Source organism: Taudactylus pleione, unplaced genomic scaffold, assembly GCF_031769625.1.
Source record: "Taudactylus pleione unplaced genomic scaffold, aTauple2 ptg000201l, whole genome shotgun sequence".
Classification (NCBI taxonomy): Eukaryota; Metazoa; Chordata; class Amphibia; order Anura; family Myobatrachidae; genus Taudactylus; species Taudactylus pleione.
In genome coordinates this window covers 19,967,170-19,982,541 of record NW_028284603.1, presented here as the reverse complement: position 1 = coordinate 19,982,541, position 15,372 = coordinate 19,967,170, and the positions used below count along the sequence as shown (strand labels likewise).

Genomic DNA, 15,372 nt, shown 5'->3' with positions numbered 1-15,372 from the left:
GGGAACCCCTAACCTAGACTATTTGAGGAAAGATGCAGGCAACAGGTATACCAAATAATAAGCTGAACGACATGAGATACTAAGAACATCCGCAATTACAGATGTTAAAGCCCCCATGCCTCGACAGAACGCAAGGTGCCTAATATATGCTTTTGTTCTCTGTTATCAGTTACTTTCCAGACAAAAGCTGTCCTTGCAAAGGCTGACAGGATGTACAGTATGCTGCACATAGTCAAACATCTCCAGCAGGCTCTCACATTTCTTCTGAGATTTGGAAGGGTCACACATGTTTTTCTGAATTTTATTATTTTGTATACAGGAACCAATTTTATTCAGGTTTAATGGAATACTGCACAAGGCTTTAAAAAACAGAACATGTACCCTATGTCTACAATGTATAATATACAGTACTAACGTTTTCTAAAAATGTGCAGTAAAACAAAATGTAAACTAACTTTTCAACTTGTCTTAATTCACATGGAAGGAAGCTGCTACAGCTCAACAGCTAAATTATAATGAAACATCGCCCCTGGTGGTCAAATTACAGACCAGTTACAGTAAGTAGTAATGTTGAACAAAGTACCTCTACTACATATTAATACATTTGCTTTAAACAAGAACTAAAAGAAAAAGGGTATGTCCAGCCAAAATGCTCTTTAATTCTAAATCCGTTTAATGATAGATGTGTATTAGAGCATATTTTGTGCAGTCTGTGCAAATAACCTCCACAGTTCAGTTATTTAAAGCCAAATAATAATTGCAAAAGCCAAACTGAGCATTGTTTTAGCCCAGAATAATGAACTAAACAAGCACATATATATTTAGCAGCAAGAACAGGCAAACTATAGCAATAACCATGTCTAAAATTGTATACAAGTTTGTTTTGCAGAAATACCTAGGTGTTTGAATATTAACCGCTAGCATACCACCATAAATCTGGATAATGTCCACACTACCCAGAAATCCATCATTATCCATAAAGTATATTAAATTTAATTGTTGATAAGTCATTAAATAGATCGCTAATCTGCTTTTAATCAAACATAACTTGCACCAAACTGAACATTTACTGTGTCAACAGTTGTCAGTTCAGTTTGTGTTTACTGAACCATTGACTTTAGGCATAGATCATTGTGCACTCAAAGTATTGTAGCATTTCATGTTACTTGTTATTTTTAGATCTACACTTCATAAACTTTCCAAATTTTTAAACGATTGCAAAATATATATATTTTTTCTTTCAATAGAGTATCAGCTAAAGCTTAACAATAATGCTAGGTTTTCAATGATTGTTCATCATTCATTTAATTCGCTATGGATACCTGTAATTACAAACCCGTGGAGCATGAATAAGCCAATTGTTCTTAAAATAATCCCTGGCTGTAGATCATGTCGTTTGAAGAAGAGTTCCCATTCAAAATAAAATGTATTTAGTTTCTTCTTTAAATCAGAAGTACATTTTTGGAGGAAAACTAGAGCATAAATAGCTTGTGGGCCCTAAGGTTTTTCTTATCGGATTGTTCTGAAGTTGAAATGAGAAGGTTGGTTTAGTGCACAATGAATAAAACAGACCTCACAAGTTCTTAGCAGAAGCCATTGTATATAAACCCAAGGGTTAAATATTGTGGCAGTACCCAACTGAACGAAGACTTTGGAACCTTCCATGACACTCCGTATTTGTCCTGGCCGGGTTCCAGAAACTTTTGCAAGAACAGCCCTTTTCAGTTCAAACACTAATCTGTAGTCAAAGACAAACAACCCACCTTACAGACAAAAACATCCAATTTTTTTTTTATTTTCAAAAATTTATTGGGAGAACTACAAAACATTTACAGTACAAAGTTTACAGTCTCACAATTCTTAGTGAACCGACTAATTATATATACATATATAATTATAGTCAACTCATCCTTTCGTTACATTCAGAGGGGGGAGTTAAGTAGCTCAAAAAGAGTACATAGTGCTCAATCTGTACCTACTATGTACAAAGGAGGGGAGAGGGGGGGGGGGGGGGAGAATGGCTATGATTCAGTAATTTACCATCTAGGCAAATTAAGAGAGCAAAAAAAAATAAAATAATAAGTTTGGCTTTATTTGCAAGGAAATTTAAGGAATTTTCTGAAAAGCTTTCATGGACTGCATGAAGTTTCAGATTCAAAAGTGTGGCATTTAAATAAGAGTGGTAAGATATAACAAAAACCCATCCCTACATTCAATTTATCACACCTTTCTTTACACAATACTTTTTTGGTTGAGAAACATTTAAGGCATGTGTGAACTCTTCAAAAGGCACTGTGAAATATAATACTGGGACCCCAATTTATTGCTACATACCATCACAGTGAATGCGGTGGAAAAAGATGAATGAAAAATTCCCAAAAAAATAAATAAAAAAAATACTTTTGCAACATCTGAGCAAAAACACTCAAGTCAAAATTATGCTTTTTTTTTCCTTTTTAATTCACTTTCGGACGGGCTACGACAGTATAATATATATATATATATATATATATATATATATATATATATGTATGTAGATGGGCTAAAAATAAAGGGGGGGGGGGGGGGGGGGGGGGAGAAAATAAATCCATACAAAATTGCTCAAACTTCTTCCACAGCACAGATTTCTTTACAGAAACCATCCAATCTTTTTTTTTTTTTTTTTGTTTTATTAACGTAAACAAGGAAAGGAATTAATGAAATAAATATTACATACAATCTCTTAAATTAAGATTTTACTCATTTACAATAAAATAAAACAGGTGAAGTTACAAAAAAAAGGCATATATTACTGTGAAAAGAACATACACTCAACATTTTGCAGATTAATAATGGCAATCATAATTTAAACGTAATAAAAGAATATATATCTATTGCTTTTTCATCATACCCGATAAATACAGTATGAACAAATTATTCAATGTATATTTTTCACAAGATAATAAATAAGTTAAATAGTTTCATATTGAGTTGTGTGCAGTGACAGGCAAGCAACTCAGACAGCTAAAATAATATAATAATAATAAAAAAAAACAAAAAATCAGCAGTTATTCAACAATTATAAACTAACTGAGTGCTTCCGAATAGAGGAACAAATTGTTCTAAGCTAACAGCCCACTAAGCAATGGAAATGGAACTGATGTTAAACTTTGGAATGAAAGTTTTAGTACATGTTAAGCTAAAGAAAAATAGACATCTCAGAGGGTTGCTTGTTGTTAAGGCATATTCTTGGCAGGATGGTGAATTTTTAAAAAGCGTATTAAGGTTTTTTTTTTTTTCATATTTTATTTCCTTTTTTTCAACTGGACTGTTTTATTATTAAACTCTTGGGAGAAAGATAAAAATGTAGTTCCCCAAGTTTGCTGTGCTAATGCTTTAAGAGATGGAATGCCTGCTGGTGCATAAAACTATCCCCCACCCCCAAAAAGACACATCCCACCCGCTAACCCCCACAGTTCTATAAAAATAGTTTTGTTCTATTCGATAAGTTTGCCCTTTTGCGAGTAAGGTTTCTTTTTTGTTCAGCTTTCAGGATTTTTTTTTCCACGAGTCTTTTTCTGACTCTGCTTTTCATTAAATAAAAATTGGCAGAGGCACGAAGGCAAGAAACAAAAAATAATAATAACAATAAACAAACAACGACAACAATAATACAGGGAACATCATGAGTGCCAGCTTCAAATAGTTCAAGTGTTTAGTCCTTGCCATTATTACATAGGTGTAGGCTTGGGTCATCCTCTGTTTCACCCTCCTGAGTCTCTGTAGCACATACTGAGCGAGGTGCAGGGACAGACTGGCAGCTTTGTGACAAAAAGAGGGGCAAAACTGGCCCCTGACACTTCCACTGTATTTAAAGGCAGGGTGGGCAACAACCCTCTAGTCCAATCACCAGGACAGCTTGTGGAACTCAAAGACCCCAGCTGCCACATAACCTCTAGTGGAGCAGAGCTGTCCCTGTCCTGGATTTTAAAGAAAAACCCACAATCAACATGACCAATGGATTGGCAGCTCTGCTTTCGTTAAAATAAGAGGTTCTGCAACAGCTGTGGGCTTTACAGCACTGCCCTCTGTTATTAGATAGTTGGCTATGAAGCCCAAATCATTTAAAAAATAAAAATAAAGAGAAAAAACAAAAACATACCAGCCAGGGTAGCATTTGCCTCCCCCGTCCAGAGTGCCCCCTACTGGGGGTTGGTGGCTCAGTCATCAGAGATTGACAGCCTGCTGAAGATGGGCAAGCGCCTGTTTGAGTCCAGGGTGGGGGAATCTGATCCGCTAAGGCTGCCAGAGCTCAGGGAGCCACTCAGATAGCTCTCCCGGTCAGAGAGGGAGTCAGGTGGGCTGGGGGGAGCATCAAACACAGGGGACTCAGAGAGGCGCCTCAGGGGTTGGAAGTTGAGGCTTGGAGGGGGTGAGTTGGAGGAAGCAGGCTGCTGCTGCTGGCGGCAGTAGGCTGCAGGGTTGTACCCAGACAGGTTGTGGGTCTGGATGGCCAGTGGGGTGATGAGACTCAGCTCCTGGCCAGAGAAGGTAAAGGCATTGTTGGCACAAGGCACTGTCTCCTCACAGTACAGGGAGTTGGAGGGCTGCGGAGGAGGAGTGCGGGAGGTCGGGCTCTCGAGCAGAGGGGAGTCCAGGCTGTGGTTAGGGAACCCGGAGAAGCTGAGACTGTGGTGCAGCTTGGGGCGCTGGCCATTGAAGCAGTCCGTGGGGGAGCCACCGCCACCGGGTGCCTGCCTCCTCTCCTCTGCGTTGTGGATGAAGTGACAACGGGGGCCATAGGGACAGAAGCCAATTGTATGGAAAGTGCGGCACAGCTCTGTCTTGTACTTGGGGTGTCGGGTCAGGCTGCGCAGCTCATGGTAGCCGTGGGCAAACTGGCACTTCTCCCCATACTTGCAGGTGCCACTCTCCTCAAAGGGCCGACACAGCTCGGTCTTGTAGCGGGTGGAATTGATTTGTGCCCCAGACTTCTGCTGCTGTTGCTGCTGGAGGTGCATGAGGTGCTGGCTGCGCTCCCCATTCTCACTGAACGAACGGTCCCGGAACTTGTTCTCTTTGTTCAGCAGGGCGGTGGTGCTCACCACAGATTCCTTGAGGTTGTTGTTGCAGAACTTGGGGGACGAGTTGTTGTTGTTGGCCAGAGCCTGCAAGTTGCTGGCCGAGTGTCTGCGCAGGAACCCCGGGATTAAGCTAGAATTTTGGGTAGACACCGGGCTGCCTACCGCCTTCTTATCCAGCATGCTGCTCAGGTTCAGATTGTTCAGGACTTTCTCGTTCTAAACAGGACAGAATCAACAGAGATCATCAGACTTTGTTTAAAAACTGTACACAACTTCTCCAAGTTCTGCACACAAGTTATTTCACACTAGCTCCTCAAACACTATACAAACAGCAGTCCCTCAACTAATTTGTACAGGCTCTGCAATTACCAAGTACAAATACAATGGTAACTTAAGGATCAATCCACATAGTCATTCTGTTTTTCTAACTACAGCTCTTATAAGTACTAGAATTACACCAGAAACTTCTGCATATACAGTAGTGACTAGACTGCAACTAAAATTGTTCCAGTAAACTTGTACACACACACACAGTAATACTTTTATATCCAATCTTCTGGGGGCAGCCAGACACTTCTGTCAAACAGAACTAGAACTTCTGCAAAAAAAAAAAAAAAAACCCCTTCTGCAAGCGATGAGACTGCAACCTGCACCCCAGCAACACAGGCACATGCATGTTACATATCAAAAAAGTTTTTGCAGAACTTTTGGGTGCTGCCTGCTGTCACACACTACATACATATAATATATACACACACACACACTGCAAAAACTTCAGATCTCTTCTAGCTGCCTCCACCATCACACACAGCCTGCACCGATTCTATCATGGGATCCTGCATGCAGAGGGGCGAGGGCTGCCTATACACACCTTACAGAACAAGTCAATGTCGTAGAAGGCAGATAAAAGTGTTGCAGACATTTCCAGCTCCAGTTTGCAGCGAGTCCAGAGGACCGAGAAGATCCTGCGTTACTAAAGGGGTTTAGAATAGCCACGACGAGGCTTCCGAGGGACCGGGGGGGCGACAGGTTCGAATTGCCTGGGAGGATGGGGTTGGAATAAGTGCAACGAGCTGACTCCCCGGCCGGCGTGCAAGCAGCACTATATAACCGCTAGTAGGGAGCGCGGTGGGAGGGATAGAACGCTGACCCAGCTGGGGTCTCCGGGCAACTCCTCCCCGGCACCGTGACGTCACGCAGGCCCCTTTCTATTGGCTGCCGCCAATTTCCTGGGGTAAAAACCTGCAGTCTCTCACACAACGAGCAGTACACTACAGTCCCAGCACTGAGGCAGGGAGTGTTCAGCTTCTACTTAAGTGTCCTCGCCCATGTGTCCCGGCTCAGGCCAGCTGTGTGGTGGAACTACAAGTCTCACAGTGCCTAACGTCTCTTACTCCTGTTGGTTTCTCCCTCCGGCTCATGGGGATATTAAGCGATAAATATGCTGATCTGTACTGGCTTCAACCAGTTGTGGCTCTCCTGCTGTTGTGGAACTAGAAGTCCCAGTATAACCAGCACATTACTGGCACTCATTAGGCTGTGCCCAAACCCTGGCTTGTTTGCAGCGATAGGGAAGTGGTGTCGTCTGGGATGTGTTGGGATTTGTAGTTCCCCAGCAGATGGAAAGCTACCGATTTGCAGTGTCCGAGTAATCATGCAATTGTCCTAACAAGTTATTATTTGCAGTGGTTTAAACGTTAAGGGGCCTATGATTCAAATCTTGATGTGAGCTATAGATCACCAACCAATCAGCGTTTAACTTACATTGTGCAGGCTGTGTTTAAGAAATGATAGCTTGGAGCTGATTGGTTGGTGATATATATTTCACAATTTTATCTCACATCAAGCTTTGATGCATATGCCCCTAAATGTCCAAGCCAATTTTGTACTTTAAAGATATATATATTTAATGAGAAGATTGCATTTAAACAAAGCAAACTCCCATGTGTGCTTGTGTTCTTACATACAGCTATAACTGCAATGTGTGCTTGTGCTCTTACTAAAAGAAATCCAATTTATTTTTATTGCTTTGAAAGTTATGAAAAGTGTAACTCAGCGCACATGATGAGCCGTTTCTGAATGCTGGCTGTCTCTCCAGCTCATGCATTTAGTATGCAGCGGTCAGAGTGGGCTGTCACATGTCTCTGAACATACATGATCTGGCTGTGACTGGTCCAGTGGTTCTCGTAGATCACTGGATACTGGGCCCATGACAGCAGGGTGTCTCAATGAATCAAGGAGTATGAGGGGAAATCCGAGCGGCCCCCTCCCCTTCTCTGCTCGCTCACATTTCCTTGTTTATTTCCTTCCACCCTCCTCCCCTGTCTGCCTTTCAAATGGCTGCAGGAAGCTTTTTTTTTTCCTTCCTTGCTTTCTGCAACTTAAGCCTTTACATTCGGCCATGACAGCACAGCAGAGTCCAAGAGTTATTTACCCCGTTATGGGTGGCTGATCATGATCAACTTCGACTGGCCAAATAGGACTTACTGAGTGAAGCAAAATTAAATATTTTTAGACAGAGGGCAAATGTTAAGAAGCACCATCTAGAGCAAAGTGCCGGCACCCCCCAGCCGTAGACACAGGGGGCTGCCACATCGTATCACGGCAGAGAGGGGGTGAGCATGATGCTGGCAGGAAATATGGCTGTGCTGGCTTAGGGCTCCCGTGTCAAAGGTCAGAAAGTTGGCTTGTTAGTCCTATCACAAGACCTTGAACGACTGCCAACTCCCTGGGAACGAGAGAGCACGGCCGCATTGTGATAAAACGAAGGCAGGAGTGGCCGTGCAGTCTGTCAGAGCTCAGAATGAAAGGTGGTGGCGAGGCTCGTACACACAGGTCGCAGCTAGGCCTTAAAGCAGTGTTTCCCCAACCTTCATCCTCAAGGCACACTAATAGGACCCATACACCTGCACGACCAGCATAAGATCAGATTCATCATACAATTCCCCGGAGCTCCCTGACAGTCCCGGCAGCAGTTTGTTGTTTTCTTAGCACAGGATCTGTCGTAAGATTGATCCTGTGTCTCACAGGCTCATAAGCGAAACAGTCATTGAAATGATTTGAATTGCTGCACGATGGATAGCATGAACAAAATAAACGGTACGATCTGCACGCGATACGATGGAACATATGTGCTGCTCATAAGATCCGATTGAAGGAGCGCGAATCGTATCATACCACAGTTAAGACAGACACGATTTCTACAAGATTGATCGTACGGCGAGTCAAAAAATGTCTAATCGTCCAAAAATCGTGTTGGTGTATGGGGGCCTTAACAGGCCAGGTTTTAGTAATATCCATGTTTGAGCACAGGTGGTTAATTCAAAATAGCAGGTACTAATTAAGACACCTGTGCTCAAATATGGCTATCCTTAAATACTGGACTGCTAGTGTGCCTTGAAGACTGGTTGGGAACCCCTGCCTTAAAGCCTTTATTTCTCGACAGGAAAACTTTACTACTAGGGGGTAAATTTACTAAGATGGGCGTTCCATTTAAGAAGTGATTTTGCCCATAGCAACCAATCAGATTCCACTTCTCATTTATCTAGCAACTTCTAGAAGATAATACCTGGAATCTGATTGGTTGCTATGGGCAACATCACTTCTTAATAGAACTCCCATCTTAGTAAATTTACCGCACAGATAAAACTAATTGCAGCTCTAGGTTTGTAAATGTGAAAGACTGGGAGGGCACACCTGACTGAGCAAAGCACTATAGGAAACATGGTTTACAATTTGTATTAAAATGGAATTGCATAAAGCATTCTGTCCCACAAAGGGGTCTATATTAATAATCGTACTGCTGCGATTATTAACGTTCCTACTCGCCGAACAGGTTTTCATTTTTAATAATATCCCAGCATGTGCCTGGACTGGCCGGGGGCTGCAGGGATATGGAGAAAGATCTCTCCTGCCCCTGGAGCCCCCATATGCAATCAGTAATTTACACCATCTGAAGAAGGTGTAAACTACATAGGGGTCAGATCGTAGTCCCCATTGATAATAATGAGGACTGCGATCTGAAGTGCTAATTAGCAGTGTGCCATTAGTCCATAGCAACAATACATAAAATTATACAGTAACTGCAGTTTCTGCATAATTTTATGTAAAAAAAACAGCTTTATACATAGGCTTAGGGAAGCTTGATGAGATATAAAATTGTGAGAAAAAAAAAAAAAGTATTAACCAATCAGCTCCTGTCATTTTTCAAACAGCCTATAAAATGTAAGTTAGAAGCTGATTGGTTGGTGATTTAACTCTCTCAATTTTATCTCTCATCAAGCTTTGATACATATGCCCCTTAAAACGGCACCCGAAGTCAGTGTAAAGCCCGGCGTGCTCTACACCGACTCAGAGTGCCATTTAAAATATTCACCTGCAACCTGTTCTGCCCATTGGCCCCTAAGTCTGTTGCTAAGCACTAAAAATCACTAAATCAACCCGTATACAGTAAGACACAAGCGCCCAGCTTTAATAAAGCCACAAGCTGCTACACATCTATGGCACCATCACTAGCCAACTGATCTATAATGTGTCATCCTAGCAACAGTGTGCAACTTCTCTATATTTGGGCAAGTTTATTACAGTAGAGCCCCCCCGCCCCCCAACAACATGTTTTGCAGGATTTCTGTAAAGGTAACTACAATTCATTTGACACCTATTGGATATGGTATCATTTAGAATCATCTTTAAAATAAAAACAAAAAGGATTAGTGGACAAGTCTGTTTTAAGCTATGAACTTGACCTCCCTAGGGCACTCAAGTGTGGAAAAACACAGGGCTAGCTTTCCTTGAATGCCCTAGCGTTCACATTCATGACTCACACATTTTTTGGTCAATTGACCTTAAAAATTATACACAAAGTTGTGAGAACAGTTTTATGTGCTGTAGAAAACAATTACAATCTAGCAGGGCCGTAACTAGGGTAGTGTGACCAGTGCCATGGCACCGCAGGGCAGGGGGGCGCTGTTTGGGCCTGTCAACTTTCCTGTTTATTATCATACTCACTTGTATCTTCATCTTCTTTTAAAACCAGCATCTCCTGGCCTCCCCTATGTCTTCCGCTTGAGGCCATGGCCCTTTTTCAGGGGCACTACCTTATGTCCCTATTTAAAAAAAATGGGGTGGGGGGGGCATTGCTCTCTCTGGCACACGGCACCAAGAAGTCTAGTTCCGTTTCTGCAATCTAGCACAAACTATATGAATAACAGATCATTTTAAAGCTGCTGCAGAACATCTTCAACAAGTGGACTTCTAAAGCCAGCCATACATGTGCGATTTCCTAACGTTATGATGTGTTGTACGATTTTCCTTGAAATTCTCTGTACGAATTGGACAATTGGTGTACGATTGTACATACGATACCGATGCATCGTTTCTCTCAAAATGGAGGGGAAGAGGAGGAGTGGCCAGGGATATTGCAAGACCTCGCACATCGGATCGTTCATCAAGCAAAACAGCATATGATGTGCGTCACATCATACACGATCACTCGAAATCTTACCGTTTTTCCATAAGATCTACAATGCAGAATTATGACGGCGGGGACGCGCATCATCGTAATCGTATAAATACCGCAAACGATGTACACGATTGATCTAAAATCGGCCATATCGTGCAAATAAATAATCGCACCATGTATGGGCCGCTATAGTCCTGTGAGTGGCCCACACTGCTTATTATGTCAATTATATTTGAACTCCCTGCAATGAATAAACGGTCTGTAAATACATGTATCTAACAGCTGTCAATGTTCATAGTAGTTTTTTTTTTTCTTTTTTTATTCCAATGCAGACAATAGTAGTAAATAACAGATGTTCCGTTATAGGTGTTATATTACCAAAGTCCCTAGTAGATCTCACATATTTATAGTAATATAGATGTATTAACAATAGTTTGTGACCCCATTTAAAGCCAACAGATTGTTCATAAACACTAGCTGTAACCATTATCACTGAAACATAAATGCAGTGCAGTAGTTTGGTGTCAACACAATCTGTTGCACACAGGTTTGAGAATAGAATTACACACACACACACACACACACTAATGCCATGTGGTTCTGTCTGTGTATGTGAGACGCATTATCTTTGTTCTGGCACAATTAGCTACAAGTTTCAGTCTGCACCTCCTAATGGGCTGTCCATGCCAGCCCTTGCTTCGGCAAACAGGTTAAGATTTAAGAATATTTCATACTTAACCGCAGCAGAGATAACTGGTTGTTCATTATTTTTATATATTTCAAACTACAAAAGAGTAATTTAGAAAAAAATAAATACATTTTGGCATCTACAAAAGCAAATAGGCTTTTATGTAGGAGGTCTCTGGCAATAGACATTTTGTAAGTGCCATGGTGCAAAGAGATCATGGATGCAAACAAAAAGCACAATATGCATTAGGAATAAAAAAAAAAAAAAATAGTGTGCAAGGAAAAGGGTTAACATCAGTACACTGTTCCAAAAGCAACATCTGCAAGGATAGGTTAATTCAGCATCTGGCTGCCTGCACAGAGCGCTGTGTGTGGAAGTCACAGCATGTGCAGGCTGACCACGTAGCAGGAAGTGTGAGCCTCAGCATTAACCCTTAGCAGTGCCCAGCCCTCTGCACAACACAGAAGGCAGGAACAGTGCCTTATTTACTGCTTACAGTCCCACTTCCTTAAGACCTAATCGCATTAGGAAGTCACTTTGTACTGTACTTTTTCTGTGTCTGCATAAAGTTAGACACATTGTACATTTCACAGTCTGATAGTTCTCCCCCTAATAACCCCATCTGGTGCCAGCAGTGTCACACCTTGCGTCAGCGTTTTATAGGCCGTTTGCAGCAGATCAGCGATTCTTCAAGTTTGTAGACCAAGTTCACGAATGGCACCCTAGAAATGCATCCATATAAGAATAGAGTTCTAGACTACTTTCCTCTAATGGATCCCTTTGCTGGCGTTTATAGGGCCCAATTGTTAAGTGCAACAGATTATTCTGGTGCTATAGAAATAACTTAATAAATAAAATAGGTCACCCCCAAGAATTGCTATTTGAGACATCCCTGCACTCCTGCCTCAGTCCTAAAAAAAAAAAAAAAAACTACACACACACACACACATAAGAAAAAGCTGTTTGCAAAATCTGCAGTTCGTCTCTCTCCAGTCTCCCCTCCCCACCAACACCGTACCCAGCTCTCCATATCCCATCCTCCACCCAGCAGTGGCTGGTTAATGAGTGACAAGCCTGATCCCCTCCCCCAAAACTTCCTATCTCTCCCGCCCTGGAGATTGTGCAGCTGGTTTGCAGGCTAAATAAACCTAGTCTGTGCTATCTGGGCTCTTAGAGCAGATCATTAACTCCTTCAGACACGACACTGTCAGTTGTTGCAATGCTCACAGTCAAGCAAGAACTTCTGTATTTACACACAATGGAGATAAAAGTTTTAAAAACTTTGGAGCCTATGTATTAATAATCTGCGGTACAGATGAGATTATTAACACAATCTGTATCACGGCAGATATTTTCATTTTGAATGAAATATCTCCCTGCTATGTACTAAACGGAACGTGCAGTTATCACTGCCGCCGTCCCTCCGAGTTACTTCCCCAGCATATTAGAGGAGTCTTTTACATTTGTGAAAGATTTCCCCAGAGGAGTCTGACACTGCGCATGCACGCAGTGTCCGTTTCCGAAACAGTCCGGAGGCTGCAGTCGAGGGACCGTAAGATCTCGCTCATGGAAGTAAACCTCCATAAGCTTAAAGTGGTTTACACCATCTGAAGATGGTATAAAGTAACAGGGCCAAACTGCAGAAAGTAAAGCTTTTCTGAGTTTAGTACATAGGGGTCAGATCATAGTCCCCACTGATAATAATGGGGGCTGCAATCTGCAACGCTAATTAGCCTTCTGCTGGAGATTTCTGCGAAATATAGCACATAGCACCAATTCATAAATTATTCAGAAACTGCAGGGTCTACATTGGAAAAAAATCCAGTTGCATCTTAGTTACATTAGTTTTTTATTTATTTAAGTCACTATTACTTAATATAATAACAAATGACAATGCTTTCTAAAGTGACTGAATCTAAACAGATAATACTTGAATGTTTTGTACATTGTTCTTTGCTTTCCACTACATGAGTTTATTTCCAATTGTTTAGTGCAGACACAAAGTTGTACAATTCTGTTTATATCATACATTGCAGCATAGCGTGATTGTGCAATCCGATCTGCAGTGCAATCATGATTGTACAGAGACTTTTAAAGCAGCAATATCTCAGACTTAAACTATGTTTCCAGCCATCAGGAAAAGCACTTTCTCCAAACGCAAGTAATTAGCTCCAGAAAAAAGTAGATTTTATTTAATTTCTTTAACCAATAGAGTTATCATATATAATGGTGTAGTTTGAGAAATCTGGTTATATTATGAATTGCTCTAAAATTAGTTCTTGGTAGAAGGCTGTCAGTGCTAAATACAAATTATCCTTTATAATCCCAGTCCTGAAACAGATCTTCCATAACACACAAACACGTCCCTCAATCTTGACACATTTCACTCTTCACCACTGTCATTGTGTCTTCAAAGCACAGGACAAATGGCAACTCCTCCCCCCCCCTTCTTCTTCCTTTAAGGTCCCAAATGTGCAAAACTTTTAGCTCTATACCCTGGCCAACAGCCCCTGAGATTTTATGGCTCCTGGAGAGGACAGGATAATGACAGCAGAACTATAGTTATCTCCAGTTGATTGTCCTCTTCTGATGGTATTCAGTGTCCTGAGCATATAACAAGCAGAACAAGGCTGAAAAAACCCTATTATTGAGTAATTATAGGCCCTCAGGGTTATAGAGCACTGCACTGTGTCATTAAAGGGGCCAATTTAGGTACATTGTCCTTTTTTTGGAACATGTATGCATTTAACTCCCATATTAATTTTTATTTATGGTCAGGCTAAAAACAATGTCCACTTCCAAAAAAAAAACAACAAATAAAAAAGATGACCGACATGTGCGGTGTGCCCAGCTTTCAAAAACATTCTGTCTGCAATATAACTTCAAGCTCATTCAGTTTCCTTAACAAAATATTCCTGTTAATTCAGGTTGAACCGTTTTAGGTGTAACAAAAACTTTCATTATTCCCAAAGCACTTTATGAGGGTTAATACATTTTTATTTTTTAAGATTCCTTTACACAAAGGCATAATTACACCGCCAGATACAGTATTGGGGCTTTGGCAGAGGCACACCTCCACCAAGTGGACAATGTTGGTAGCACATGCAGTGGGATTAAACGAAGAAAAAGAGTGGAGACGAAATTCCCTCCAGCTAAAATGACATTCAATACGAGTGTAATACCAGTGTAATAATAGAAGTTGCTTTGCCTAAGAGTGTAACTAACAAAGTGAGAGGAGAATGTCAGTGGTTTGAGTCACTGATTGTATAAGAATGACTTTGATATGCTCTAGATCAAAGTTTGAATCCTAGAGAGTCAGCTTGTTAACCTTGGACACTAGCTCCCCATTTACACGCTACCCCAGAGTATACGGTTTTATTGTGCTTGGAACATTGCCTGAATAGTTCTGTGGGTTATAGGGTGTACAAAGTATATAAACCAGCCAAGTATATTCATATATCACTCACATATTTAATACTTATTACTCAACAATTTTTTTTAGCCATTGTCAATGTTATATTGTGATATGACATCCATCCAGATTTATGGGGGTATTTATCAGAGCTGAGAGAGAGATAAAATGTAAAAATAAATAAAAGGGGGGAACTAACCAATCAGCTCCTAACTATCATTTTATAAACACAGCCTGCAAAATGTAAATTGGGAGCTGATTGGTTAGTACTTTCTCACAATTTTATCTCTCTCCAGTCTTTGATAAATACACCCCCCCCCCCTCCCCCTTAGCACCTCATTACCTGCACATGTTGCTGGTACCTATTAGGAGGTTTCAATTGGTTGTTAAAAATGCATGCTACAGGTAGTTGTAACAAGAACACATGTAGCATATAAGACTATACTGCACTGCTGCAAAGGTAAATAATTAAATAAATGAACAAATAACTTTTATGGATTTTAAGATAACATTTAAAATGTACATCTTAAAACAGTGTAACTTATAAGATAATGCATACTATATTTGAGTTATACTTTTTTGACCAACCTACCCCCCTGACTAGATAGTCCCTCTCCTGGTACTCACACTATTACCTCCATATCACAGTTAGTCCCCGGTGTTTGCTGGGTGTCTCAGGAACCTTGAGCTTAGAGGCCAGAAGCCTCCTGGAACATACAAAGAGCTAATGACAGGATGTGTGAGTGAG

The 15,372-nt window shown here is 41.1% G+C and overlaps 1 protein-coding gene across 3 annotated transcripts; it reads right to left on the bottom strand.

The window, feature by feature from the left end:
* Positions 1–1,774: 1,774 nt before the first annotated feature.
* On the bottom strand, positions 1,775–15,359 carry ZFP36L2 (ZFP36 like 2 zinc finger CCCH-type). Of its 3 annotated transcripts, none has more exons than XM_088477281.1 (2): positions 15,260–15,359; positions 1,775–5,279 (listed from the first exon to the last, which is right to left on the bottom strand). In XM_088477281.1, exons 1-2 carry the CDS (start codon positions 15,263–15,265, stop codon positions 4,200–4,202), a joined length of 1,086 nt encoding a protein of 361 aa, XP_088333407.1. In that variant the 5' UTR covers positions 15,266–15,359; the 3' UTR covers positions 1,775–4,199. The 3 variants fall into 3 exon arrangements, with proteins under 3 accessions (XP_088333407.1, XP_088333408.1, XP_088333406.1); XM_088477282.1 differs by having other exon boundaries at positions 15,252–15,343; XM_088477280.1 differs by lacking the exon at positions 15,260–15,359 and adding an exon at positions 5,935–6,178.
* Positions 15,360–15,372: the final 13 nt, after the last annotated feature.